At 39.3% G+C, this 13515-nt stretch overlaps 2 protein-coding genes across 4 annotated transcripts; one reads left to right on the top strand and one right to left on the bottom strand.

Moving 5' to 3' along the window:
• The first annotated feature begins 276 nt into the window (after positions 1-276).
• On the top strand, positions 277-11415 carry Hyls1 (HYLS1 centriolar and ciliogenesis associated). Its single transcript, XM_020185107.2, has 4 exons — positions 277-510; positions 3152-3207; positions 8372-8492; positions 10097-11415. The coding sequence occupies exons 3-4, from the start codon at positions 8479-8481 to the stop codon at positions 11040-11042; spliced, it is 960 nt and encodes a 319-aa protein (XP_020040696.1). The 5' UTR covers positions 277-510; positions 3152-3207; positions 8372-8478; the 3' UTR covers positions 11043-11415.
• Positions 3960-13245, bottom strand: Pus3 (pseudouridine synthase 3). 3 transcript variants are annotated; one of them, XM_020185106.2, is made up of 4 exons: positions 13140-13245; positions 7426-7840; positions 6751-7316; positions 3960-6012 (listed from the first exon to the last, which is right to left on the bottom strand). In XM_020185106.2, exons 2-4 carry the CDS (start codon positions 7801-7803, stop codon positions 5511-5513), a joined length of 1446 nt encoding a protein of 481 aa, XP_020040695.1. In that variant the 5' UTR covers positions 7804-7840; positions 13140-13245; the 3' UTR covers positions 3960-5510. The 3 variants fall into 3 exon arrangements, with proteins under 3 accessions (XP_020040695.1, XP_073922520.1, XP_073922521.1); XM_074066419.1 differs by having other exon boundaries at positions 13053-13158; XM_074066420.1 differs by lacking the exon at positions 13140-13245 and adding an exon at positions 12924-13061.
• Positions 13246-13515: the final 270 nt, after the last annotated feature.

Here is a 13515-nt window from a genome sequence, read left to right as displayed (position 1 = left end):
CAGACCGCGTAGCAACGGCTGCGGGTTACGCGCCCCAGCACCGCGGCTTTGAACAGTTCCAACTCCGCGCTTCAAATCCCGGGCTTCGCTCGCGCTTGAGGGGGCGGGCCGAAAGGAAGTGTGCACCAATCATTATGTAGACACGGAAGACGTTCGCTCTTGGGGCCAATAAGAGAGCTGGAGGACCGGGCCGAGGGCGCGGGTTCGCTCCCGGGTTTTAAACTTCGGCAGTTAACGGCAGGCTTGGCGGGTGGGCGGTCTGTGCGCTTGCGCGACGTGTGACGCTAACGGAAACCCGCGGCGCTCGGCCAGCCAGGCAATGGGGCTCCGAGCGGTGATCGGACTGCGGCGATTTGGGTGAGGTGGGTGGAAGCCAGGAGCTGCGGGCGCGGGGACTCGTGGCTGCTCTGCTGGTGCTGCGGAAGGCCGTGCTGTTTTCCCTTGTTGGACCATACGGATTGCGGTGTCCGGGTTCTCCCTGGCGCGCCATCCTGAACTCCCGCATTCAAGGTAAATCCAGGTTCTGTGTTTCCTGAGGCGCTGTAAACTGTATGGTGGCCGCAGCCCCTCGAGGTCACGATGTGTGCCAGCTACCTGTGCGACGACGCCGCCCCGCGCTGAGCGACTGGACCCCAGCCTTTGGGGACAGGGTGGAGGCTGGGGACGGGTGCCCAGGGAGGGGACCGTGCTGGTACGACAGTTGTCTTTGTTCCACAGAGTTTTGAGAAAAGCCTTCTCATCTTGAGGTTAACACCCTTTGTGTTCTTGTGGATGTAACCGTTAAAGATGTTTTCTCAATGAATTAGGATAGCAGGTATGCAGTCCTATCCTGAAGTGGAAATTAACCGTTTTTATTATAAAATTGCACAACCCAATTATTGATGCAAACAAAAACATTACTAGGTGCCTCTGGTTAATAACATTTTTCAATACATGTGCTGGTGACAGAGCGAAGAAACTAATACCCTTTATACTCTATGGGTTGGGGGTAAATTTTCTAGAGAGGAGTTTGTAATTTGGAGTTCGAATTTAAGTTGTACCATAATTTCTGAGTCATAATCCACTTCCAGCAGTTTATTCTAAGGGGTTGTTAATAGTTGGACAAGAATGCAGACATACATGTACATGTCTGTAGAAATAAATCCAAGCAGTACTAGGTCCCTGTAGAAGAGAAATTACTTGTAAGCCCACCAACTACAGAGAACCATCAGTAAAGCACTGTTGAGGGCTGGGAGTGAGGCTGAATAGTGGTAGAGCCCCTGCCTAACAAGTGCAAGGCCCTGAGTTCAAACCTCAGTACCCCAAATAAGTAAGCACTGTTGAATTGATTTACTTCACATATTATCATTATGAACATACACACTATATTTGATTGTCTTTGTAAAATGTATTTAATTGTATATTATGAATATAATGAAATAGGTTAGTTTAAGAAGCAGATTATGCCTTGTTCATTTAGTAATATATTGAGAACATGTTTCTATGTCAAGGGTAGGTTTGTTTTCTTTTTTTGGAGGTGGCACTGGAGCTTGAACTCATCCTCCTACCTGCTAGGAGAGCACTCTACTAGCAAAGAGTGCTCTACCCCTTGAGCCATGCCCACAGTCCTTTTCCTTTTAGGAAAAGGTTACTTTTGCTATAAGGTCTTAAACTTTTGCCCCCAGTGGCTTCAAACCAGGGTCCTCCCATCTCCACTTCCTGAGTAGCTGGGATATTCACCACCATGCTTAGCTGCATTACCGTTTTTAATGAATGCATGGTATTTCTTACTGTGGCTGTACTGCACCGTCCATTTACATTGTTTTAACTTTCTTTATGATCATAACATAGTATGTTAGTAGTCACCTGTACATGTACTTAGATTCTTGTCCAATATTAATCTTTAGAATAAATTCCTAGCCATCCTGTAATCCCAGCACATGGGAAGGTGAGGCAGGACTGAGAGTTCAAAACCAGCCTGGGCTGCATGTTAAAAATAAATAAATTTCGGAACATGGATTATGGCCTAGAAAGTATGGTACAATTTAAATTCTCTAAAATGACAAAACTGCCTTCTAGAAAAATTACCCCAACATAGAGTATTAAAGTTGTTTATTCATACTCATAAACTATACATTTAAAAATCTCACCAATTAAAAAGATACTGTTTTTATTTGCATTAATAAAATTAAACATTTTTTATTAGTCACTTCTTTGGTAATTCATGTCTTTTCACTATTTTACTGATGTGTGAATTAGTGATTTAAGCCTATTCTAAAGATTTCTCCCAGTTTGTACTTTCATTGGTCTTAATTATAATGTTTACTTTTATGGTAGGGTGTTTTGTTTTAATATTGTGGTTGTGTAAGCCTCCTGCTTACCTCCTATTGTAGATTTTTTTTTTTTTAAACTGTGGTAGCCTCCCTGTAATGCTTAACCCAGTTTTACCTGTACCTAAAATTCTATCATTCCCACCTCATAATTCTCTCTTGTAAGTAGCTAAACCTGGGAGACTGCATCACTTAAGACTTTTGAAGAAAAGATATTTTTAGGTACTTTGGTCAATATTATCTGTATTTAACCACAAAATATGAATTGCTTTAGTTTCTATATTAAATTTCCTCTAGATGTTTGTTTCTTTTGCAGTACTGCCATTTGAACTCAGCCTGGTGCTTAGTAGGCAGGTGCCTTCTCACTTGAGCCACGCCCCAAGCCCAAATGGTCATGTTTTTGTATTTGAAAGCAGAAGAACTGACTGAGCCCTGTGGACCTTATTAAAGTTTGCGTTTGACTATCTGCAAACAGCAAATAGTCATTTTTCAAGGGAAAAAATGAATGTGACAAAATTTAAACACAAAAGGAAATAAGACTTTAAATATGGTATAGTTTACATGCCATTAAAAAAGATAATCTCTTGGCTTTACGTATCAAAAATCCCCCTAAAAGAGTTTCACAAACACTTTATGCATATATTATTTCATCTAAACTCCACAACCTATTGAAATAATGCCATTTTAAAAATGGAGAAAGTAAGATCTGAGCCTCCTTTATTTTCTTCTAACACTTATTTAGTCCCTACTGTGGGTCAGACTTTGGAGTATGTATTATTGCTTTAGAGTTGGCTTTATAAAATGAGGAATGACTTCTTAAACTCTATTTTTATCTTTTCTAGGTTTCTTTTTTCAAAAAATTCAAATGCTAATGCCAATCAGGGTACATTGAAATAAGGTAAGAAACTGAAAAACATCATAACTTTGGCCAGGCATGGTGAACATGCTTGTCATCTCATCTACTCTGGAGGTGGAAATTGGGAGAATCAAGAGCTTTGTGGCTCAAGTGGTAGAGTGCTTGCCTATGAAGAGCAAGGCCCTAAGTGTAAACCCCCCAGCACCACCCAAAAAAAAAGTGACTTTCATTTATCCATGTGTTTAACTAAGGATATTCTACCATGCTCATTGATTGCATGAAAAACGAGAGAATCTTTACTTAAAAACTGAAAGACAAAGCAATCGTATTTTAAGAACATTAAAGGCATTGTGAAGTGTCAGGATACCCAAAAGTGACAAGAAGTCTTGAATTATTTTGTATTACCATCTTCCCATCTCATTTAAAATGGGAGTACTTTTTTGGTTCCCACTGCTAGGATGTAAAAGCTATTTTATTTTACCTCTTCAGCACAAGGTCACCTTACTCTTTATAGGCTATTTTATTTCCTAGACTTGAAAGTCTTTCAGTGAAGTCTTATTTCTATGTCCATCTACTGAGCTTTGGTAGCACAAGTATCAGTGTATATGTATAGATTGCTGTTATTTCTAATTGTCTCATGCCTTCCTTATGTTTCAACTAGCAGCTTGAGGATAGAATCTATGTGTATACCTGAGTCTTGAACATAGTTTGGAGCAAACGGTTGGTTGGTAAACAAAATTGTGGATCTCATAAACTACAGAAGTGCACATTATTACTGAAGAAGTCATCTTGAGTGCGTTTGCTTTGATGTTTATTATTGTTCCAGAAAAACTCTTTGAATAAATATTGATGTTTATAACTATGTTGAGTCAACTTTGCTTTGAGGCAAACCCCAGCTCATTTTCCTCAGTATTTAGTGCCACTTGCCACTCATTTGCTAAGATCTAAAATCTAGAAGTTACCCTGAAACCCTCCCAACTTTTGAATTCCATTTTCAGTCAGACACTGAGTCCTGCTGTTTTTGCCTCATTAACTTCAGATTCATCTACTTTTCTCTGTTCTCCTTACCACAGAGCTACTCCGGGCTGTTAACTGTTGCCTTGATTACTCCACCAGCCCCTCTTTGGTCCCACTGCCTTCAGTCTTGCCCTTTTCTAATCCACAGTATACCCAGAACAGTGCTTTTGCTACACAGGTCTGTCTAGTTTTTAAATTTTTTTCAGTGGCTTCTCAAGATGAAATCTAAGCTTTTTTTTAAGGAGGGTCCTACAAGGTTCTATGAATGTGACTATTACTTATTTTTCTAAACTATGCTTTTACCATTCAAGCCATACAAAAGAATTTAGTTAACGATTCGGTACATGCTATAATCTCTAACCCTTTATACAAATTGTGTCTTTCACCTTAAACACAATTAAAGCTCTGTTTATTTGGATGGGACTGGAGTTTGAACTTAGGGCCTCTCACTCCATAGGCAGGCACTCTGCCCTGAGCCACACTCCCATAAGCTCTAGTTCTTTATCCTCATTTTGACTGGCTCCTAATTATGCAGGATTTAGCTTGAAGAATTTTGCTGAGCTGGGTGCCCGTGGCTCACTTCTATAATCCCAGCTACTTGGGAGGCTGAGATTGGAAGGATCATAGTTCAAGACCAACACAGAGAATTCAAGAGACCCCATCTCAGCAAAGAATTTTGCTTATATTACTATGGCCCATGAGCCAGTGTTTTTTTACATTTCTAAAGGGATGCTGGACTTAAAATGTACCATTTGTTTCAGAGCCTAAAATATTTACTCTAGTCCTTCAAAGAAAGTTTGCCAACCTCTGCACTTAGATTTTCATGAGAAAAGGTGCTGTGCTGTATTCAATTAGGTACACTCTAAGTAGCCTCATGCCTGACACTAAACCAATTTATCTTATCCTTAATTGACAGAATTTGGTATTTTTTAATTCTTTAATAAAATAAAGACACTTAGGCAAAGCTTTTCATGAGGCTTCAAATGAGTAATGATTATCTCATTTGCCTTGAAAAAGAACACAAATGAGATACTTGCAGGACTAGACTTTAATGAATTTGAATGTAAGGCACAGGTTCCCAGGCAAATGTAAATAATAGCTGCTTTTTTTTTTTAATTCTTTCATCTTTTAATCCTTTTGGAGGGGGATTACAAATGTTTAAACTTTTTGTTGTTTGAGTAAGAACTTCTTCAATCAGGCCTTTTTTTAAAAAGAGATAATCATAAGAATTTCTTAGACTTCTTGCAATAATATTTTCTGTGTTTCTTTTTGACCTACTAGTTGGTTGTTGCTTCCTAGATCCTGGCATGGATCCTAGATTCAAGTGATTAAATGATGCTTTTAATATCTGTATCTACACAGACCCTCTTTGTTGGTTTCTCCAAAATAGTATTTTCTTCCTCTAGTGTGTCATTACAGTCCCTTCTGACTTTTGCTTCATCCTTATGCAATAAATGTGGGTGCTCAATGCGTCCTCTACGCACAAAATGCTGAATCCGGGATTCCAGTCCTTGGCATTTAGGACGTTCCATAAGGGGCCTATACGTGCGCATTTTCACTCCTTCTATAAAGGCACTGGTCTGCTTTATGACAGAAGGTTTCATGTTTCTCCATTCTATTGCTCCATCTATCTTTGGTCCTGTCCCACAGGGTAACAAAACAGAGTCCAGTCCTTGTATCATAGTATACAACATATGAGTTTTAACAGCATGGTTGGCCCATAGTTGCTGTAGGTGGGTAACATTAAACTCCTGAACCTCCTCATCATAGATCCACTTGATATTTTCAAATTTACAGTCATACAAGACTAGAGGAAATTCTACAGCCATGCTAGGAAGAAAAAAAAAAAAAGCAAGCATGAGAATACATAGCAGCCATTCAATTTTCTTTTAAAAAACCAAAGTTTAGTTGGGTAAAAAGGGGGAGTGGGAGACTCACTAATATCAACACTGAGTAACAGCTAAGAAAATATAATAGTTTCTTAACCTGGAACAACTTTATTATAGTTAAAAAAAAACCCATAGATCAATTTGATCTATTTAGGTAAATGTCAATGGTAACAAGCCACTAAGAGGTGAACTGAGATGGCCTCATTATACTGTAAGATCTTAAACAGTTAACAGTATTTATCCAAATTTGTTAATGGCATTCTCAGAGCTTAAGATATCTGCCCTCACCTTGTTCTCCAAAGAAAAACGTATTTTCTGCCTTTCCTACCATTTCAGAAGCTGGAAAACAGGAAAAGTTCCAAAGTACAGTAGAAGGACTACTGGGTTATATAAAGCAAACAAGATTTAACATGAATAGTTTAAATGATTATTCACATTTTAATTTCACCAGAACCTAATTATTACCTGTTAAAATAAATTAAAATAAACATGTAGGAGGAAGTGATATCTTCTTATTTTCTCATTGTTTTATCTCATTAGTAAGGAAACAGGTGTTTGGACTGTTTTTTGTTTCTAACATTTTACAAGTCAGATTAAGTTTCTTGAAGGCAGAATCAGTGGCTTACTTATTTAGACAATTATGGGAGACAGAAAGATATAATAGCTTGGTTTAACTTACCTATATTGAGGTTTCTGGGGATTTTTCTCTATGTTCAACAATTCATCAATAATCTCTGGCTTCTCCATTCCTTGACCAATCAAAAAGAGGATAGCCATCATACAACGGACTTGATGATACAGGAATGCTTGGCCAGTGACTTCAAATTGACATAACTGGAAAGGTTCTTGCCATCTCTCCTCACTCAGGCTCTGGCCCATTAGCTGTACTTGAGCAGACAAAATAGTCCTCTGAAAATTTATCACTCCATTGGCTACATCCATTTTACATAAGTTTCTGAAATCATGGGTGCCAACATACTTCTGAGCTGCATAATTCATGGTGACAATATCTAAATCAGCACGAGGAAAAAAATAGCGGTAAGTCCGCTCAAGACAGCTGAACCTAGCACTGAAGCTAGGTTCTGCAGGGGCCCAGGCCAGTACACGGATGTCTGGAGGGAGCACTCGATTGAGAATATGGGTATAACGGATCTCTTCAGCAGCACCATTAGTTTCATCTTTTAAATTAAGATTCTCTGAATCCCTCCCCCTTGGAAACTGAGAACGTAGGTCAAGAGAAATAACCTGTGAAATTAGAAAAAGATACTGTGTTTCAGAGATACAAATCTCAATATTCATTACATACAACTAGGTATCCTAGTATTACTTTGAGAAACAGTATACTGTCCCTTACCTGTCCAAAGGCACTAACTCCTTTGTCTGTCCGACCACAGCGGTGATAGTTGGATGTCTGTCTGTTTTCTACTAGTCGAGTCTTGGTTAAAGCCTCAAACAGTTTCTCTTCAATGGTATTGTTTGTGTTTTCCTGACTAGCAAAGCCCTGATATCCCCAGCCCAGATAGGCTATTCTTAGGGCTACATGTCTTCGGCCATGAGCACTAAAATCAAATACACGCTTAGCTTTTCTAAATCCTGAAGAATTTTCTCTAATGTTTAAGCTTTTGATGCTGTTGTCCTGTTCTTTCTTAAGTCTTTGCACCTCCTGCTCCAATTCTTGTACTCTTTTTAGAAGTTTCTCAATCTGGTTTCTATCTGTGTCATTTTCAGCCATGATATAACAACCACAGGATCACACAGGCTCACCCTACCTGAAAAGAGAGTAAAAGGACACATTTCATTGCGAGTTTCTTTGGTGATGACAATACCATTATGTTCAAATAATATCTAATACTACTTAGCTTGATACCCAGAGTATAGACCACTTGCCCAAGATAGAAGCAGTAGTTTAATTATCATACAGATACTAATCTTTTACATTCTTATCTGTTCAATTCACAGAAGAGCCTGTTAAGACTGCTGCTGCTTTTTTTTTTTCTTTTTAAATTTCCTTTAAAAATTTAGGGGGAGAGTATCTGCCTAGCAAGCAAGAGACCCTAAGTTCAAATCCCACTACCAATAAATATTCAGGGGGAATGTCCATATTTCATCTCTATTCTTCATTAACCAAGATGATTAAGGACTCATTACTGATTTTCCCCTATACATTTCCTTTTTAGTTCTTCAGTTTTTCTAATAAAATTTATATAGAGCTTACTGATGACTACTAGTAAGTTTCTTTTGTTTCCAGGATTTCAGATAAAGTGCTTTGTTCTATTACCTAACATTTTGTTCTGTTTCAGAGGTGGCACAATAGAAGCTAGCCTAATTGAAGAAATACTATCAATGATTATATTTCACACTGGAAGTAGAACCTGGCAACAAGCTTTTCTTACTTTGAGCAGTTTTGATGGCTGAAAAAAGGTAATTAAGCATCACTGACCCTTTTTTAAGCCTTTTATTTATTTATTTTTAATTTTTTTTTATTTTGGCAGTACTGGAGCTTGAACTTAGGGCCTACACCTTGACTCACTCCACCAGCCCTTTCTTGTGATGGACCTTTTTCAAGATAGGGTCTCATGAACTATTTGCCCAGGCTGGTTTTGAACCTCGATCCTGAATAGCTAGGATCAGAAGCATGAGCCACTGGTGCATGCCTTAAGCCAAATTTAATGTATGTTTTGATAAAAAGATTTCTGTGCCTCTGATAGTTACCAGAGTCATTCTGATGACATAATTTAGAGAGCAGTATTAAAATTTCTGGTGTTTTTCAATAATCTGAGTGCAACTATTACTAGATCCTTAAGGCTAGAACATTCTTAGGTAATTTGTCAGTGGTTTCTTAGTTATAGAAGATCATCTCCACATCTATTCCAAAGCTGACTATGTCACCTAAGTCTAGGTAGTTTTTTGCCCTTTCAGTTTTTGTATCTATGATGAGCATATAAAACATTTAAAATGTTTTACTAGAAGAATACCTGGAATAAATGTTTTCTTAGAATACTGGAGTGGAAAAGGCATTTCTAAATAAAGTACTGTAGGAACCCAGAAACTATGGAAAACAAAAAGTGTGACTACCTAAAAAAGGAAAAACACCTGTCAACAACAACAACAAAATCTAAAGGGAAGCAACAAGGTTGACGATGTAGCTAACTGGCACAGTGCCTGCCTAGCATGCACAAGGCCCTGATTTTGATCCCCAGCACTGGGGAGAGAAGAGACACACAATGACAAAGGGCTAACTTCCTGAAAATACAAGTATACAGGTATTTTGTGAATATACAATCATAGTTTTAACAAAACAAACAATAGGAAAAAAGTCCAACAACCTGTGGGTAGACAGGCATAAACCAACCACTTCATACAGAAAGTATTTATAAGTATATAAAAAGATGCTCAAGTTTACTCAAGTTAAATAAATTCAAACAATTTTTTATGACACTGACTGCAACAATGAGAAAGTTTGTAATATTAAAAAACATAGCCAGGCACCATTAGCTCATGCTTGTAATCCTAGGTACTCAGAAGGCAAAGATCAAGAGGATCACGGTTCTAAGTCAGCCCAGGCAAAGTAGTTCCTAGACCCACACCAGGCTTTGGAAATATCCAAACAAAAAAGGGCTGCCTAGCAAGCATGAGGCCCCAAGTTCAAAAAAAAAAAAAAAATCTGGAAAATGCTACAGAAATCATAAGAAACTGCCTTTGAGTGCAACTTGGTCAGGGAGGGGCTCAGGCTTTTTGTATATCACAACTTAACCTGTCATGATTAGCTACTAAATGTGGCAAAGCAGTAGAAAGTGGGAAGCAAGTAAGATAGTGGAAATAAAAGCAAGCAATAGATTGACTAGAGCTGAATTACCCCCCTAAACTAGTCCAGTATTACCCTATGCTAGTCATTATTATGATTTTTGAATTTATAATTGCCGTAACCATTCTTTTTTCCATTTGGTTATAAAATTGAGACAAGAGAATGAGCCATTTATGAGCTGGGTATTTATCAGAAAACTGACCAATTTTATCTCTTGCAGACAGTCCTACAGTGTAGGGGAAGCAATGGAGCAACTCACAGGACCTGATGTGCAGAAATGGGCCAATATGGATCCAGAAGAGCAGATGCTAGCAGCTGCTACAGCTTTTACCCATATCTGTGCAGGGCAGAGTGAGGGAGATATTAGGCGAGAAGCCCAGTCTATCCAGTATGACCCCTACAGTAAAGCTTCAGTAACCCCAGGGAAGCATCCTGTTCTTCCTGTACAACTGCATTATCCACACAGAGAAAGTTATGTTACTTCAGAAACGGTCTCAGAGACCTCTCAAAGACTCCGAAAGCCAGTAATGAAGAGAAAGGTGCTGCGCAGAAAACCAGGTGGGGAAGTATTAGTGACTGATGAGTCAATTGTCAGTGAATCAGAAAGTGATTCTGTGCCAGCAAGTAGCATAGAAAGTGATCTGAATCTCTGGGACTTGAGACAAAGGCTGATGAATATGCATTTCCAAGAAGACAGGGAATCCACAGTTGGTATTTCACAAAAACTTAGTCTACCACATGAATACCAAGGAGTTTCACAAGATCAGCTTATTTGCTATCTACAAAGAGAGGAAATGGGCCCTCCAGCTTATGAACAAGACCTGATTGTTGCCAGCAGATCCAAGTCCTTTATTCTCCCAAGGTTGGACCAGTTAAGCCGGAACCGGGGCAAGATAGATCGGGTAGCCCGATATTTTGAGTACAAAAGGGACTGGGACTCAATGCGATTTCCTGGTGAAGATCAGAGGAAGGAGCTACGCTGGGGTGTCCGAGAAAAGATGCTTTCCCGAACAGAACCTCAATCCAAGTCTCAACATGTGTATGTTCCAAACAATTACCTAGTACCAACTGAGAAGAAAAGATCGGCCCTTCGTTGGGGTGTTCGTTGTGATCTTGCAAATGGTGTCATACCCAGGAAGCTTCCCTTCCCTCTTTCCCCTTCTTAAGTCTTCTACCTGTCTCTCCCATCAAACTGTTTAGGATAAGCTGGTTCTTTATCTCTTTCAGTTATGACTTGAAAAGCCCACAGAATTATTATATGAAATAAGGATTTCACCCACCATTGTTCTTTCTTAGCTGTATATCACATAGGTATCAGACCCCACTTAATTTCCAAATTACCATTCTCAAAAGCAGCAATTACAAGAGAAATCATGCCAGGGAAAGAAAGTCAGCCTGGTCTTTGTATTTTCTCAAGTTAGAAGGTACCATATCTGTTTGATAACCTTTTTACCTTGGGCCATTGAGAACTGCTGTGTTTTGATGTGTTTTTTAAGTTGGTGGTCATTAGCTCATCTATTAAAGAATTTTGAAAATTCATGAGCTGGAATCTTTTAATTAAATACTTCCCAAAGTAAGATGATTTCAAACTTAGGCCATAATTCTGCCTCTCCCCACTGCACTCACCATCTGAATGGTGAAAGCCAAAGGGAAAGAACAAAACCCTGCTTTTACAGAGTCCTAAAAGATGAGAGATAAGTAATGGCACAGACATCGCTCATTCGTCCAGTTAACTGTGTGAAATGCTTTTAATAGATGCCCCAAAGCAATATGATACAGGATCCTAACCCAGGTTTTGTTTCAGGATTATTTCAACCTCAACCATAGTTGTCACTTCTGGAGTACAATGCTTTTTTTAATTCACCACAAATTTTCTTTGGAATTATGCCTGTCACTTAAAAGTCTTCCTACCCTGCAACAGCATTTCAAAATATATCTGGAGTCAGATGTATACATAAATATGAAAATGGATTTGAACTGTTTGAGTACATATCAAAATATTAACTCTCACACAAGAATTTTACATTCTTGACATTTCTCATCCAGTGAGGAATAGCTAAAATTTGGAAGCTGTCAATTTTAACACTTGAGGCCTGAAAAGTGACAGCAGAAATAGTTTGCTTGTTAAAGGAAAAAGTTGTTGAATATAAATAGGAATGACTGACATTATCATCTGCCGAACCATGTTTTGTGCGTAGCATTTGAGATTATGTAATAAATACATTCACCCAGTTCCACTGCTAGGTATTTATCAGGAAGTAGTCAGTGGTTCAGGCAGGTATTGATATATTCACTGCAAGTAAAAACTGCAAACTGTCCAATACTGAATGTCTAATGAGACAAAAATGCACACTATGTGAAGCAAATAGATTTTACAAGCATGATCTTGGTCACATGCAGAGCACAGAGGAAAAAAAACCTGACTGGGTACCGGATTAAAGGTAATTTTTTATACTATACTTTCAAAATTAAAAATTACACGGCATTTTTTAAGCAAGTGATTTGCCACCTTTATGTAGATCTCAGTCTAAATTACCAAAATCTCTCAAAATGAATATCCTAATTTAACCCCTTTATTAACCAAAGAATTAAGCCTAGTCATCAGAGCTGTAGTAAGAGGACTTGAACTCACGGCCCCTGACTCAAAACAATGCTTTCACCAGCACACCATACCCTTCTCTGGGTAAAGCAGTAGCTCCCAGCCAGACAGGTAACACGTGGCGGGGCCGCCAAATTACAACAAAGAGGAAATTCCAGTGTGTTAAGCATAACCATCGACTATAAAAGTCATCACTAGGCGTTCAATGCTTTTTTGAAGACGGAAGTCTTGATTAAAAGAAAAAATCAGTGAGATGGCAGAAATAGCATTTCTCGTGACACAAAGGATTAGGACACGCACTGTGACCATTAATACTGAAATTGTGTAGCGTGGAAAGCAAACCCCAAAATAATTTGAAAGCTCCAGCTTTCCGTGCATTCCACGGACGACTGGGCAACTTCTTTAAGTTTTTGAGCAAACAATTCTAACCAGTGCAGCAGAGACTTACTGCAGAGTCCAAAGCCCCTCTAAACTCCTGTCACAGAATAATTAATCCACCGCTGGTGGGACTTTCTGCCTGGAGCTCCAGAAGTACCAGGCACAACAGAAAAACGCATGGTTTTAAGAGACATCTCACTTTCACACGGCGGGATGATGCGGGAAAGCTCTCCGTCGACTTATTCGTCCCTCCCAGAGTGAGCCCACCCTAGGGCGCTGCACTTACCTTCCGGTCGCTAACCCAGCGATCCGCGACACAGGAAGTGGTCACTTAGCGTCTCCGGCGCGCGCGCGCCCGCGCGCGCGGGGCCTCACGGGAGATCTGCAGCGTTTGTGGGAAATGTAGTTCTGACGCCGGGGCAGGGGGTCGGATGGGGGAGGTAGAATGGCAAAATCCTCCGCTCGAGGTTTTTTTCTAGTGCGCCCATGGTTTCTCTACCCCGAAAGGACAATCTGGAGGTAATGCAATAACAAAAAGAGAAAATATACTGCTGCGTTAAAGTAATAAGAAAAGGGAATTTTCAAATGTTTGCTACCCTATAGGAAAACTTAGACTGAAGATGCAGGTCCAATTTTGGGCTTAGTTTAATTAGTAGAAAGCT

The sequence above is a fragment of the Castor canadensis genome, chromosome 2 (assembly GCF_047511655.1).
Source record: "Castor canadensis chromosome 2, mCasCan1.hap1v2, whole genome shotgun sequence".
Lineage (NCBI taxonomy): Eukaryota > Metazoa > Chordata > Mammalia > Rodentia > Castoridae > Castor > Castor canadensis.
The sequence above is the reverse complement of the archived record's forward strand: the minus strand, read 5'-3'. Positions and strand labels throughout refer to the sequence as shown.